A 13946-nucleotide genomic window follows, 5' to 3' on the forward strand; every position below is an offset into this window, starting at 1 on the left:
CAGGCCAGTAGACTCATGACTTCCTTGAGGACTTGTTAAGGCCCGCCTCCCCGACCATTTGGATTTCATCGATATTAGTCTCCTTTTCCACCTCTTCCATATAAAATTACGTCTCAGTCATCCATGAATTGTTGTTGAAGGGCACCGTTCCCCAGGGGGTGCTTTGGCTGCATCCATCGAAATAGTTCGGAGTTTGAAGAACAGTCCAGTCCATTTGCACGACCTCTCCTATTGTTTTTGCCATTTTGTTGAAGATTCTGGAGTACGGAGCGGAAAGCTTGAAGAGGTCATCCATCGTTGGAATGTGATCTTGACATCTTCAGAACTGGTAAAATCGGCTGGGAAGGGCCGAGGGCATCCAGAAAATTTTCGGCCTGGAATGGATCCGTTCAGATCGGGGTTTGGGCTGGCTGGGTAGGTACGCGGACAGCTAGGAAATTCCCGGCCTGCAGTGGGTCTATTCAGTCCTGGGCCTGGGCTTGACTTCAGATTTCTTTGGGCCCGCTCTGGGGTTTGGCTACAGAATTGGCTAGGCCAGCTGTGGACTTGGTTTCCCGTTGTCGTTGGGCTTCGGTTCTCTTCGGGCCATTCCTAGAATTGGGCTTCCTGCTAGGCTTGCATTTCAATGAGTCCAGAGTATAATGTATCGGTAGAGAGAGATATGGGGCTGGCGGGTTTTCTCGAGTTCCTCTTCTCAGCAGGGTTTCCCCGGATCATGCCTCCGTGCAGAAAATCCTCTGATGCATCCGTACCTGCAATCTTCTCCGGGTCTGCAACGGTCGGCGACTTCGCCTCTTGTTTAGAGTACCTTCCAGCTGGAGCATTAATTTGGGGTGTGCTGTCGCTTCCTTCCATCAGGTCAGTGCCACTTCCAGAGCAATTGAAACTGAGCATATATTTTGATTTCTAGGGAGTCGAGCTTCGGTGAGGGGTTGGGGTTTGGGTTTTAGAGTCTGGATGATGGGTAGCCGGGGTCGGCGTCGGAGATGGAGTCAGATTAGCTGAGACCTGTGGCGGTGGGATGTCGGATTGATTATCGTAGCGAAGCCACGGTCCATAGAGATTCGGTATTGCTGGTGTATCGGACATGCAGTGGCTTTGGTCGTGACCGAGGATTCCACATCGTAACAAAAGCTCATATTTAAAGTAGACCCATTGTACCTTCCCGTTCTTTCGGTTGATGAGATGTCCCGGACAGAGTGGTCTTGATATCGGGACTTTAATTAGGGCTCTCGGTGTGACGTACCATTTGGGGAGAGATGGTGAGTCCTTCCAGTCAATATCGACTACCTGACCTGCTCTTTCGGCCAATTTGTGATGTTCTTTCTTGACAGCATTTCAGGTGGGATTCCTCGAATATGGATCCAGAATGTGATTGAGTCGAAAGTGATTTCCTCCAGTGACATTCTCCTGTCCCAGGGCTCGATCATCAGGTGAGCTCCCTGGACTGACCATGCTCGGTCCCTTTCTACATATAACATGTCTTTTTGATCTTTGAAGAGGCAGACCATAATGTTGTCTGTGTATCTCTTTGGTGTGATTGTGACTCCCTTTTTGATGTTCCAGTCTTGAAGAAGTCGTGGTATGATGGCTTTTGGCGGTGGGGGTTTAAAGCCGAAAGGCTTAATAAGGAGGGTTAGAGGGATTTCTTCTTGTACTTCTTCCTCATTGGACGGCAGATCAAGAGGTTCCTGATCGTGGGCCATGGACATCTGTGAGCCGAATATCTCTGCCAGGGAGTTTTCCAGGTCGGTGGGATCCATTGGTGGTGGGGTATCTTGTGGTTGCGGGTTTAAGAATGGTAGCTGGGTGTTGGTTATGGCTTTGGTGGAGGTTTGCTGGAGCTGGGCGTTGCCTTGGTTGTAGAGGCTTGTGTTTTGGGTTAGTGAATGCGGTTAAGAGAGCAGGCAGAATGTAGGTTGTGGGAGTAAATTCGTGGGAGGTCTGGTTGTTGCATGGAGATGGGTGAACAAAGGGAGATGTACTTCGAGTTGTTGGAGTTGAAGGTTGTTGCAGTTCTTTGAATGGCGATTCCTGCATTTCTGCGATTGGAATTAAAGGGTGTTGCAGATCATTGAATGTAGATTCCTGCATTTTAGCTGCTGAAGATCTCCTGGATTGTCTGGTGAACGAGGGAGGAGGAGGAGGAAATTGCTTCCAACAAAGGGACTAGGAGAGAGAAGCTCTCAACTTAGGAGAGAAGCTCTCAACTTAGAAGCTCTCCCATGTCAGTTGGGGTTGCTATGCGTTTCCATCTTCCGGTTTTGCATTCATCACCTATTTCGTCCTTGAAATATCATTTTGTCTACCATATTAGTCCAACCATTATCCAGCCGTGAAATCCTTAATGGAAAATTAACGTGGCGTCCTACATGGACGCAACGATGTTAACAACTCGTTTTTTTAGTCCCAAACAATTAACGACGTCGTTTTCGGTCTCCTAACAACTCAAATTAAATCCAAAACGACGTCGCTCAACCTGAACTCCCATGCCTTTGCGGGCCACTCGATAAGGACAAGACCCCAAAATCCGCCGACCCACTTGGCCCGACCTCGCGGGGACTCGACACCCTCAAGACCCTGCTCCTGGAAAACAACTCCACCACCTGCCTAACTTCAAGGTCCTGCCTTTCAGGAAGGGTTGGCCTTTGGCCAACTCCTCCTAGGATACCGGCGGGAACGATTCGGGCCTCACCTGGCACCTGAGTTGGGTCAATCTGGGGAAGTGCAGGACCCTGTTAACCAATTTCGGGATTGAGATGAGTTGCAAGCTGTTCGTCTATCTGTGTTCTAGGGCGGAGGGTGAGACTTACTGGGCAATCGATGTTTTAGGGGAAGGTGACGGGATGGTTGGTGAGTTGGGTGGAAGATGAGCCCTCTCGGACCTCCTGTGCTACTCGTGGCTCCCCGGGCTACTATTCATCTTCTTCAAAGAAGAAGATAAACAGTAGATTTCTTTTTTTCTTTTCCCTTCTTTTTTTTAATTTGTTATTATCGGAATCCCAACATAACGTCGTTTCGGGATTATTTGGGGCTGGGAAGAGACCGAAATTGACCCCGTTGTATGTTTGGAATTAAAAAAGCGTCTTGTTAACGTCATTGCGTCCACATAAGCTGCCACATTGATTTTCCGTTAAGGATTTCATGGTTGGATGACAGTTGGACCAATATGGTAGACGAAATGATCTTTTGGGGATGAAATAAGTGGCAAAAATAGTTCAGAGACTAAACTAATGGCTACGGAATCTTTCAGGCCCAAATTGATAGTCTTCTCTTTTTAAAACCTAACATAGAAAAGGATGAAACCCTCTTCATTGTTCGCATAATAGCAAAGCCTTCCATTCTAATTTACCAGCAGATGCACTTTACCTGCACAATCAAAGATAGAAATCAACTGAAAACAATATGTGGTTAGTGCAAGTTGACGTTCATAGATTAAAAAAGCCTCTATTCTAATTTCCAAGAGGGATATCTATAGATTTGGCGTCAATTAGTGGAGCCAATGAAGGTTTGATTATGGAACACATGCCCCTCAAATCAGATTAAAAATTTGACCAACTTTTGTACTGAAAGGGAGAATGATTTTTGGATTGCCCAGGAAGAAGCAAAGGAACAACTTACCTAAGAGAATCATTATATTCTGAGGGGATCCCTTTGGTTGGAAGAAACCCAATGATAAGAGACTCTTTGATCCCCCTGTGGCCCTGAACGGTCGAGAATTTTCCCTTTCTTAATTATGTTTTCTGATTGCGCCCTTTTTCGTTCCCATGACATTTATTCCGAAAGTAACGTGTTCTGGATGAGTTGTTACCTAACTGTTTTATAGGTTTCTATCTTTTCTTTTCTTTTTTTAATTACACAACAGGACTATAATTTAGTACAAGGACATAGGAAGCTAAATAAAGGGTTAACAGGTATTCCTACTAATAAAAATCGAATTAAAACCTCTTAATTCTTAAATGAAGTGTGTACAACTGCAGTGTAGGTTCTATCGTCTACCCTATCATTTTTGAGTTTACAAAGATCGTATTGTGGGCTAGATAATTGCCCTATAATCTCATCGGATAATAATTAATGCCAACTAGATGAAAAGGTCCACGCATTGAGTTGTTCGAGATGAATAGGTGACCACCACATTTGATTGAAGTTTTTTCATGACTGGAGAATTTCTAAAGTAGATAGAAGGGAAAAAGACAAAAATCCCCTTGTAGTTTGGGGTTGAGACAAATCGCATCATGTTCTTTTATTTGAGACAATTAGTCTCCTTGTGATTTGCTCTGTTAGATATAGGGGTTACGACATTACTTTTTTTTCATTTTCAGTCCTCAATCTTTAGTCTTTTAATCATTTTAGTTTTAAATCTTTTTCTTTTATCATTCCTATCATCAACTTTTCATTTTAGTCCTATAAAGAAAATCGAAAGGAAATGGGGGTCGGGATTGCCAATCGGAGACCCCAAGCCCTCCACCGAGGTCGCCGATACCCACAAAGGACGCCGACGATCTCGATGGAGGGTCGGGGTTGTCGATTGGCGGCCCTAACCCCGAATAAACTGAGGACTCTGAGTCGGCGGTCCTCGGTCGATTCGGGGTTGAGGCAGCCAATCGGCGACCCCGACCCCTCCACTGAGGTCGTCGGTACCCATGGAGGACGCCGGCGACCTCAGTTGAGGGGTGGGGGTCGCCGATTGGCGACTCCAACCCTGAATTGATCGAGGACTCCAAGTCGGAGGTCCCCGGTCGATTCAGGGTGGGGGCCACCAATCGGCGACCCCGACCTCGACCCCGACCCCTTTACTGAGGTCGTCGGCGTCCTCTGTGGGTACCGGCGACCCCTCCTTTCCTTTCGATTTTCTTTATAGGACTAAAATTAAACAAAATGAATAGTTGAGAAAATGAACGATAAAAGAAAAGGATTTAGAACCAAAATGATTAAAAGACTAAAGATTGAGGACTGAAAATGGAAAAAAAAAATTAACGTCGTAACTGCTTATGTCTAACGGAGCAAACCACATGGGGGTTAATTGTCCCAAACAAAAGAACATGGTGCGATTTGTCCCGATCACAAACCACAAGGGGGATTTTTGTCTTTTTCCCTAGATAGAATCGGCTCACACTAATATTGTAGAGGTGCTCTTATTTATAGCAAATGAAATACAATAAATTTAGAAGATATCAAAGATTACACAATATCATAAATATGAGATATTCTTCGATATCCTTGATACGACATCGCTTGACTCTCTCTCTAACACTTCCCTGCAAGCGTAACGGGATGAACTTCATGTTGCGATTGGATCAGTGAAAATCCTTGTTAATTTTCTTGCCATATGATTGTCATCCTTAAGTTGTTCTACCGTGAGGTGGGCATCGTTGAAAATTGGGCAGAGTGATGTGGCCCTTATTCTTTTCTTCTTCCTTACCTCCAAATAAATTAGATTTGCATTCCCGTTCATAGCCATTGTGGAAGCTCTTCATCTAAGTATTGGAAGCTGAGAGGATGATATTGCTGACTCGAGAGAGGAAATTAAAATCTGTGAAAGAATGAATGAGGTCACCATAACAACATCTATCCATGTAAAGAAAGGAGGACATGATAGCAGCAGCTCAGCTAGAGTCTCGAAGATGAAAAAGAAACTGATTGTGCTTTTGTGTGGTCGGAACTGAATGTGATTGAGAGAGGGTGATGAGATCAAGCAAATGCCAAGCAGTCGAAAGCTGGAAGAGAAGCAGAAGCTGTGATGACCAGTTAATATTGGAGAGGCTGAGAGAGATCCTATGATAATAAGGCCATGGCCGAAGCTCGGGATGGCCAGAAGATTGAAGGAGATGAGGGGAACTCGTTAAGATGCTGGATGGCCAGAGAGCAAGCAGAGGCTGCACGTGGTTTCTGGAGACACGAAAGCAGCAGTTTAGCAAGGAAAGAAAGTATAGGGGGCTGCATGAAGTGGAGGAGCAGCAGCAACGGAGTAAGAGAGAGACAACTACTGTGAGAGGAGAATAAGGCCAATTTTGGCTTAGTTTGCAGCAGGAAAGGTAGAGGAAGAGCAAAGCTCAATTCATATTGGAAGATTGAAGAATTAAGGACACAGGGGATCGAATGACGAGTTCATTGAGTGAGAGAGAGTCGGATGATAGAGGGTTGCGATGTAAAAAGTGGCGTGGTTGAGGGAATGGCCTGGAAGGAGAAAGTGTGAGAGGAAGGGACCACTAAAGCTGAGCGAGAGATTGGAGAGGTTGTAGGGATATCGACAAAGACTGAGAAAACAAGGCGGAACTGGGGTTGCCAGGCAAGGATTTCGAGAACTATAATGGAACTGGGGTTGCCGGGCGCACCCAATCAAGCCGGATGCGCCGGCGCTCCAAGCAACTGAATGTCACGACTATGCCAAGATTTTTTACTATTATACCATGATGAATTTCTTGACTAGATAGAATTGGCTCACACACATAATCGTGTGGAGGTGCTCTTATTTATAGCAGACGAAATACAATAAATCTGGAAGATATCAAAGATTACACAATATCATAAATATGAGATATTCTTCGATGTCCTTTGTCAGCACCCAATTTCGGTTCATCGACTCTAGGGGGGACAAAATCGACATTTCCTAATTTATTACCTTTTTCTAAATATATATATATATATGTACATAAATAAATAAATTAAAAAAAATATTTTGGGTAGGCCGGGCAGCGCTGACCGGCTGCCCATGATCCCGCCGGCCCTAATATTTTTTTTTAAAAAAAGGTTCGGGCAGGCTAAGCAGGGCCGGGCAGTGCTCACCGGCTGCCCACGATCCCCGCCGGCCCAGAACCCCCAAAATTGCGATTTTCGCGATTTTCTCCAAAATCGGCTGAAATCTTAACGGAAAAGGGGAAGAAATTGCAATTAAATGGACGGAAATACGATTCGGATCAAAACGAACAAAACCCAGTGAGAGAAAACGGGAAATTGGTTCTCATTTTAGAGAATTTTGAAATCGGTGGAATTCGGGAACCGTCGCCGAAAAATCGAAAAACTCCCCCGATTTCGATCGCTTAAACTCCAGTGAGGCCCAGATCGACCACGGCGAAGCGTCGGCGGTGTCCAGAACCGTCACTGGCGTCCATTACAGCCCTCACCGCGGTGTCCAAGGACGAGAACTGTCGCCCGCAGCGCCGTCGCCGCCGTTCCCGGCGATCCCGACCGCCCGCCAGCTAACAGGCCTCGGCCCAGTTCACTTTCTTCGCAGGTCCAGCCAGAAAGTTCGGCCCATTCCGGCCCAACGTCCCCAATCCGGTCCAGCAGCTCTTCCGGGCGGTTCCTCCTTCGGGCAAGTAGTCTGATCCGACTCAATCCGACTCGATTTATCCGGCGATTTTTTTTATTTTTACAGAGAAGCCCCTCAACTTTCCGGACTAGATAAATTCTTGACTTAGTGGCATGATTATGGCACATTTCCTGAATATTATTGCTTGCTTGATGGATATAATGTGAAATGAGTGTTCTTGGATCACGTGGGTGATCGGATTTGTCCCGTACTCGATTTTACGAACTTTCTATTTTGTCACATTTCAGTCCAGAGGGCGCATTTTATTTTTTTTAGATCTACCCTGAACTCTAGTCCCGGGATCATTTTTCACCCTTTTCAGATCTACCTCGAATTTGAAAAATTCTTTTCAATCAAGTCCCATTCATTTTACTATTTTCCAATCAGCCCTTGAATTCTTAGAATTTTTCAAGCATCCCAAGGAACTTTTCAAGTTGTTTCAGTTTAGTCCTAGGGCCATTATTTTGTTTTCAGATCAGTCCAGATTTTCAAATTCATTTCAAATAAGTCCTAGGACATTTTCAGTAATTTTTACACAGTCCCAAATTTTTTCAGAATTTTCAAATTGATCCCTGAAACTTCATCCGAATTTTCAAATCAGTCCCTGCTCTTTTAAAATCGTTCAATTCAGTCCCCTGGACATTTTCTAAAAATATCCGACCCTTTCCTACTTGGATCACCCACCGAAAATGTATGTGCCCCATTTAAATATTTTATTTTTGTAATTATATGTATACAATGTGACCATGTTGGAAATTAGAGTTTATCGGGCGGTCAATTAATGGCTATCTCCACGGCTCGAAATCCGTAAACTAAAGTATTCGGCAAATTTCTAATTAACCTAAAATTCTAGATACGGGATAATTGGAACGTTAAATTTGGCTAAATCAAATCACTTGACTATTTTAAATAAATTGTACGAACCGATTAATAATCTGTAATCGCGTCGACAGTTCAAGAACTGTTAGTCACTCCCTTTTTAAATTCACAATTTCAAAAGTATTGAGATACGTGTTACGTAATCTGATTTTTCATACACATACATATTTTTCGATTCAAAGGGATGACTATCGGTTCTTGTCCTACCGTCACTCTAGTATAGGTTTGTGTTTAGAACGGGTTAAAACATGGAAAAACAGATTAATCTCAAACTCGACTTAAATCAAACATGGGCAATAGTCAAATAGAGGGTTAGGTTTTGGGTTTTAGGTGAAAATACTCTTAATCTGTAAAGGCCATATTGTCACGATACAGAATAATCTAAAAACAATCCACACATTTGAGACTTGACTATGGACATCACGTCTGTCGGGTCCGTTAAAATAATGTTGGATGCTACATGCCCTATCTATCACTCCTTTTGTTTGTTTTAAGGTAGGATTTGTATGCCAAGATATCTCGGTTAATAATTAGTTAATTCACGTAAATTCGGCGATAACAAGAAATCTCATTGTTTGTTTATTTGAGCTTGCTTGTTACATTTTTTGCACTTGTTTGTTATGCGGATCGAGCCCGATCCTTTAGGACTCGATTCACACTGGGTCCAACGCCCATAACCGTCGATCATGGGGTCCAATGCCCCCATACACCGAGTGTGTATTTAATTTAATTTTCGGTATTTTCCAAAACTATACGGTGAGCATGAGTGAAATCATGGCCGAATGCGAACCGACCGGAATTTAGTAATTGTAGCTTGTCTTTTATTTATTTGAGAGAACAATGTAAGGGTTTATGATGTATATTTATTCATGTAATAATCCCGGTTGGAGAGTGGACGGTTCAAGTGTCTCTTCGAATTTACGGTGTCAAAACGGGCGAGTCGAGTGCAACTCTAAATTATGCGGTAAATAAATAAAATGGCAAGCCTAGTAAGCTAGAGTACCGAAAGGGCGTGTGAGATATAAGCCCACACGTAATAGAATCCTCGAATTCAGAATTTCCGGTTCCGTACAAGACCATTGCCTTAACATACTAGGTGTATCCATACCCCTAGACCTGGGCGACTCACCGGCCCTCGACCTTCGGGTCGTAAACAGGTAGTGGCGACTCCTTCTCACGTGCGTCCGTCGCGCGTCCCCGGGAAAGTGGACACTCCGAAGCCGCGTTGCATTTAGGCGCGCGCATGCGTGCCCCGACGAGATTAAAATTCGGGTGCGCACAGCTTGGCGACTCCACTGAGGACACTTATGGTGCGTTTGGTTTCAGAGTTGAAGTAACTTTGATTTTGATTTTGATTTTGATTGTGAAAAATGACAAGTAGGATGTGATTATAAATTTGACTTAGGAAACGTGTGTTTTTGTTATGTAGTGTGTTGAGTTAAAGTTAAAGTTAAAATTTTTGACTTGGGAAATGTATATTTTTGTTGTGTAGTGTGTTAAGTTAAAATTAAAGTTAAAGTTAAAGTTTTTTATTTGAGAATCCAAACAGGGTTAGAGGATTCGGGCTCGTTCTCGCTTGCTTTGTTTGCTTGTTTATTTACCGCTTTCCATAATTTTCCGCTTATCTACTTTACGCACTTTCATTTATGCACTTGCGTTGCATATCATGATAACTCTAGGTACCTATGGGTCGCGTCCCACGACCGGAAATTGGAGCATAGGTTAGATATGGGCTCGAAGTAGGGGTACGGCGCGCAGTTCGACTGTCGCTTAGGCCTTGAAAAGAATCCCGCTCGATTTTAAGGAATTGACACCCTTGAGTCGGGGGCCCCCATCCCTAAGTAGCACGGTCCTTGTAGTGCCGAAACCATGCATACTGCAGGAGCTCCATGCCATCTTCCAACCCAACTTCAATAACAGTCCATCGAGTCGACCTGCGTGCCATTTGAGTCCTTTTCTATTTTTGAGAGAGATGTACGTTGTATACATTAAGCCGTGGGCATTTATTTTTTGTACCCATGCATCATCTAATTTCAAAATTAGGCGTCATTTGTATTAACTAGTCCTAAATCGGTTTTCCTTTCATCTTGGTAAGAGATGGCACGCTCGGTCTCCTTTCCACACCTCGACAGGGTCACGCCACCACTCGAGGAAATCAGTCACATCTGGGCTCATCTACGTCAAGTCGACCGCAATTATATCAGGACCTTTGTTGGGGATATACCAATGCTAGCCATGTGCCGAGTGGATTGGAACTTCTTGGGAGCAGCGGTAACGTTTTGGGACCCAGTCCACACCGTCTTCAACATCCAAGGTACCGAGCTCACACCTACCATCGAGGAATATCGCACTTTCGTCGGAAGAATTGCAGCCACCCGCGGCATTGTGGAGCCTAACTTCCACACCACCCGACTTGTTTTGGTATCGCGTCTACTCGGGGTGCATAGGTCTCAGCTACAAGCTGAACTTGCATATTCCGGTGGCACAGAGATAGTCACCGCGAAACTTCTCCGTTTTATTGAAATGCGAGCGCGCGAGGTTCAAGGGGATCTTTTACAAAAAAAATTTGTCATGCGATCTTATTCTTAATTTTCGGGACTCTATTATTCCCTCGCTCGGCCGGTCACATTGACGCAACCTTAGCTAGCGTTGTCCTCCAAGTGGTTGGAGGCCGCGAGTACGAGGTGGCCTTGTTGGCCGAGACCATACGATCCCTTGATCGCGTTACAAGAAAGACCGATCGAAGGTTGAGAGGGTCCCCAATCCTTTTGCAAATTTGGCTCCAAAGCCATGCAAACCCCTTCGGCCTTGTTCGTCCGGTTATGTTTTTCACATGTCCGGAGTCTATCATTTCGCGGTTACTACCCTTCCTGCGTGTGGAAGAACGCAAGGTCTCTGAGTGGATCAAAATTTTTCGTGAAATAGCACTTAGGGGCTTCAAGTGGCGTGCCGCATGGATGCCACCCGGACCCATGGCCCTTAGGTGTCCTGATTTTTATGGAGTCCCACTCATGAGTCATGCGGGATCCACCACTTATTTTCCGGCACGAGTAGTGAGGCAGCTCGGTAGCTTACAGACGGTCCCCGAGGATACGGCGCGAACTAGATTTGAACATACTTGGCATGAGGATCAGACACCCGCAGATCGCCAAAGTAACGTCGAACAGGTCCTGGATGCGTGGCGAACTGTGTTTACTGAGCGTCCATACTTCCCCGAGCATCCGACCCTTGATGAGTGGGATTTACAGGCTACAGAAGAATACATCATTCGCTTCTACCGATGGGGTCCAGCAGCACACGAGGATCTCGTCAACTCTCCGCGAGTCGAAGATGGCTGGTCATCCGGCGCAACTCCCACTTCAAATATGGCCATCCAAGCCGATCTCACTTATATCAGAGCCGAAAGAGATCGTCTTCGTCGAGAAGTCGCAGAGAAGGAGGAGCAGCTTGTTGATCAGCGCCAACTACAGAGAGAGCTCGCCCAGACCCGTGCCGAGCTACAGAGGCGCGATCAGGACTTGGCACGAGTAAACGCCGCTTTGGAGAGGTCCAGGAAAAGGGTCCGCGGGGGTCCATATACACCCTAGGATAGACACCCCCGCCAGACCCTTGAACTAGGGCTATCCATGGCGATGATTGCTTGCTTCTCGGGCGCGGTGGAAAATCGATTTAGGACTATTTCTTTTAAAATTTGCATTATATTTTGGATCGTTCGGAGTCAATGCAAATAACAGCATTAGTTTTCAAAATTCATGCATTTCATGCATTCCCTTTTTTATTCAATACTTTATCCATTTTAAAGAGAATCTTTATTTACGGGCTTATGGAATACAGGTGTTAACAACTAGCGGCGCCTCACCGATATCCCACTCGTTTTCAGCAAAGAATGGCAGAGGAAAATCAACTAACTGTCTTTGAGGAGGATACGCCGCTCACCCCAATTCATTCTCAAGCACCGACTATGCATGCGCCACCACCACACGTGTCCCCAGCAGGCGTGCCACCAACACATCAGGGAGCTTCCCCGACTCATCTTCCGCCACCTGCATCTTCGAGCGCACACCTGGCATATTCAAGAGGGTAGCCATCTTCTGCAGCTGATGATCGTGCACGTATTGCAGTACTTGAGAGCACGGTCAATTAACTGGCTGCCACCATGGCTACAAATATGGCCGAGCTCATGGCCTTACTTAAAGGCCCAAATCGCGCTTCTTCGAGCTTCACCCCACCTCCTAGGTACGGGCCAGCAGTCGATCCAAGCCCATGGGCCCAGCCGACCTTGATTAATGATAATGGAGATACGTCTGCCCTAACGATAGTGAACGCGCCGGCGGCCCATCCGGTTAACAATCTTCCAGCACCACCTTCTTTCTCGCACTCGGCTAATCTCCTGGCGATCACTCCTGTCCCTTCAGCGACAATGTTGGAACCGCCTATGCTCGTACCCCCACCGATCTCCACGCCAGTCCCAGTTTCGGTCTCTACGTCGGTCCCAGCTCCGACTTCCGCTGTCCCATCGCCCATCATATTCCTGCCTACAACCGCCCAGGCTCCTGCTCACACTGCTGAACCTCCCCCATACCAAGCCCCACAACCCCATATTGGCCTTTCCTACCAAGCTCCACCTCCCATAAATATCGCTTACTCTGAACTGGGCACGCCGAGCCACGCGACCCTTAGAGCTCCACCCACAAACTTCCTCCCCGAGATAGAGACTGAGCAGGAGAGGAGAATGAAGAGGATGGAAGAGACCATTAAAGCCCTTCAAGCTAGTGACCCCCGCCACAATACTAGCTATCTAAATTCGACTCTCTTCCCGGGGATGCAGCTACCCCCGAAGGTCAAAGTGCTCGACTTCCAGAAGTACAACGGAACTACAGACCCGCGAGACCACCTCCGCCACTATTGTGGGAAGATACTTCAATACTGGGACTATGAACAGTTCGTTATCGCTACGTTCCAGGAAAGCTTGGCGGGACCAGCCCTCAACTGGTTCATGTCGCTCCAAGCATAAGACATCCCCTCCTGGACCTAACTGTCGAAGAAATTCGTAGAACAGTACCAATATAACATGGATACGCCTCCATCTTTCCTCGAGCTGAGCACTATGGAAATGGAGGAGGGTCAGAAGTTCGAGCAATACGCCACGAAATGGCGTTCGGAAGCTGCGAAACACTTTCCCCCTATTTCTGAGGCGCAACAAATACAGATGTTCCACGGGACACTCAAGGGGGCCTACTATTTCCATCTTATGGGCCACAAGTCTTCATTTTCAGAGATGATTATGACCGGGAAGCAGGTTGACCTGGGCATCAAGCTTGGGAGGATCGAGGGCCCTACAAAGAAAGGGGAAGGAGAGTCCTCGAGGAAGACTGCCTCAGCAGCCACCCCTACTGGCGGTAGAAGGAGTAAGGAGGCATCGGTCAATGCCGTCAATGCGGGCCACAACGCGCCGCAACAATACTCGATGAGCTTCACGTCCGCACCGTCTACCACTCCCGCATATGCTCCATTGCCTTCACCCTATCCGTCTCAGCATTCCGCTCAGCCGGTTTATTATTCGACCCCGCCAACAGCATTTTCATCGACCCCGCAACAAGTCGTCCATCATTACGCCCCCGCTCCTCCTCAGACCCCGCAGTACAGGCCTCCGGCTTCGAGAGCTCCTCAGCCGACGCAACAGGCCCCAGCCCCACAGGGTCAACAAGGCGGCGCAACGCAAACTCGGCAGCGTAAACAGTTTACGCCCATGTCG

General features: G+C 46.3%; 1 protein-coding gene across 1 annotated transcript; it reads left to right on the forward strand.

Moving 5' to 3' along the window:
* Nucleotides 1-646: 646 nt before the first annotated feature.
* Nucleotides 647-3108, forward strand: LOC116193111. Its single transcript, XM_031521880.1, has 3 exons — nucleotides 647-858; nucleotides 1335-1433; nucleotides 1567-3108. Exons 1-3 carry the CDS (start codon nucleotides 662-664, stop codon nucleotides 1586-1588), a joined length of 318 nt encoding a protein of 105 aa, XP_031377740.1. The 5' UTR covers nucleotides 647-661; the 3' UTR covers nucleotides 1589-3108.
* Nucleotides 3109-13946: the final 10838 nt, after the last annotated feature.

Source organism: Punica granatum, chromosome 1 (genome assembly GCF_007655135.1).
Source record: "Punica granatum isolate Tunisia-2019 chromosome 1, ASM765513v2, whole genome shotgun sequence".
NCBI classification, from domain to species: Eukaryota; Viridiplantae; Streptophyta; class Magnoliopsida; order Myrtales; family Lythraceae; genus Punica; species Punica granatum.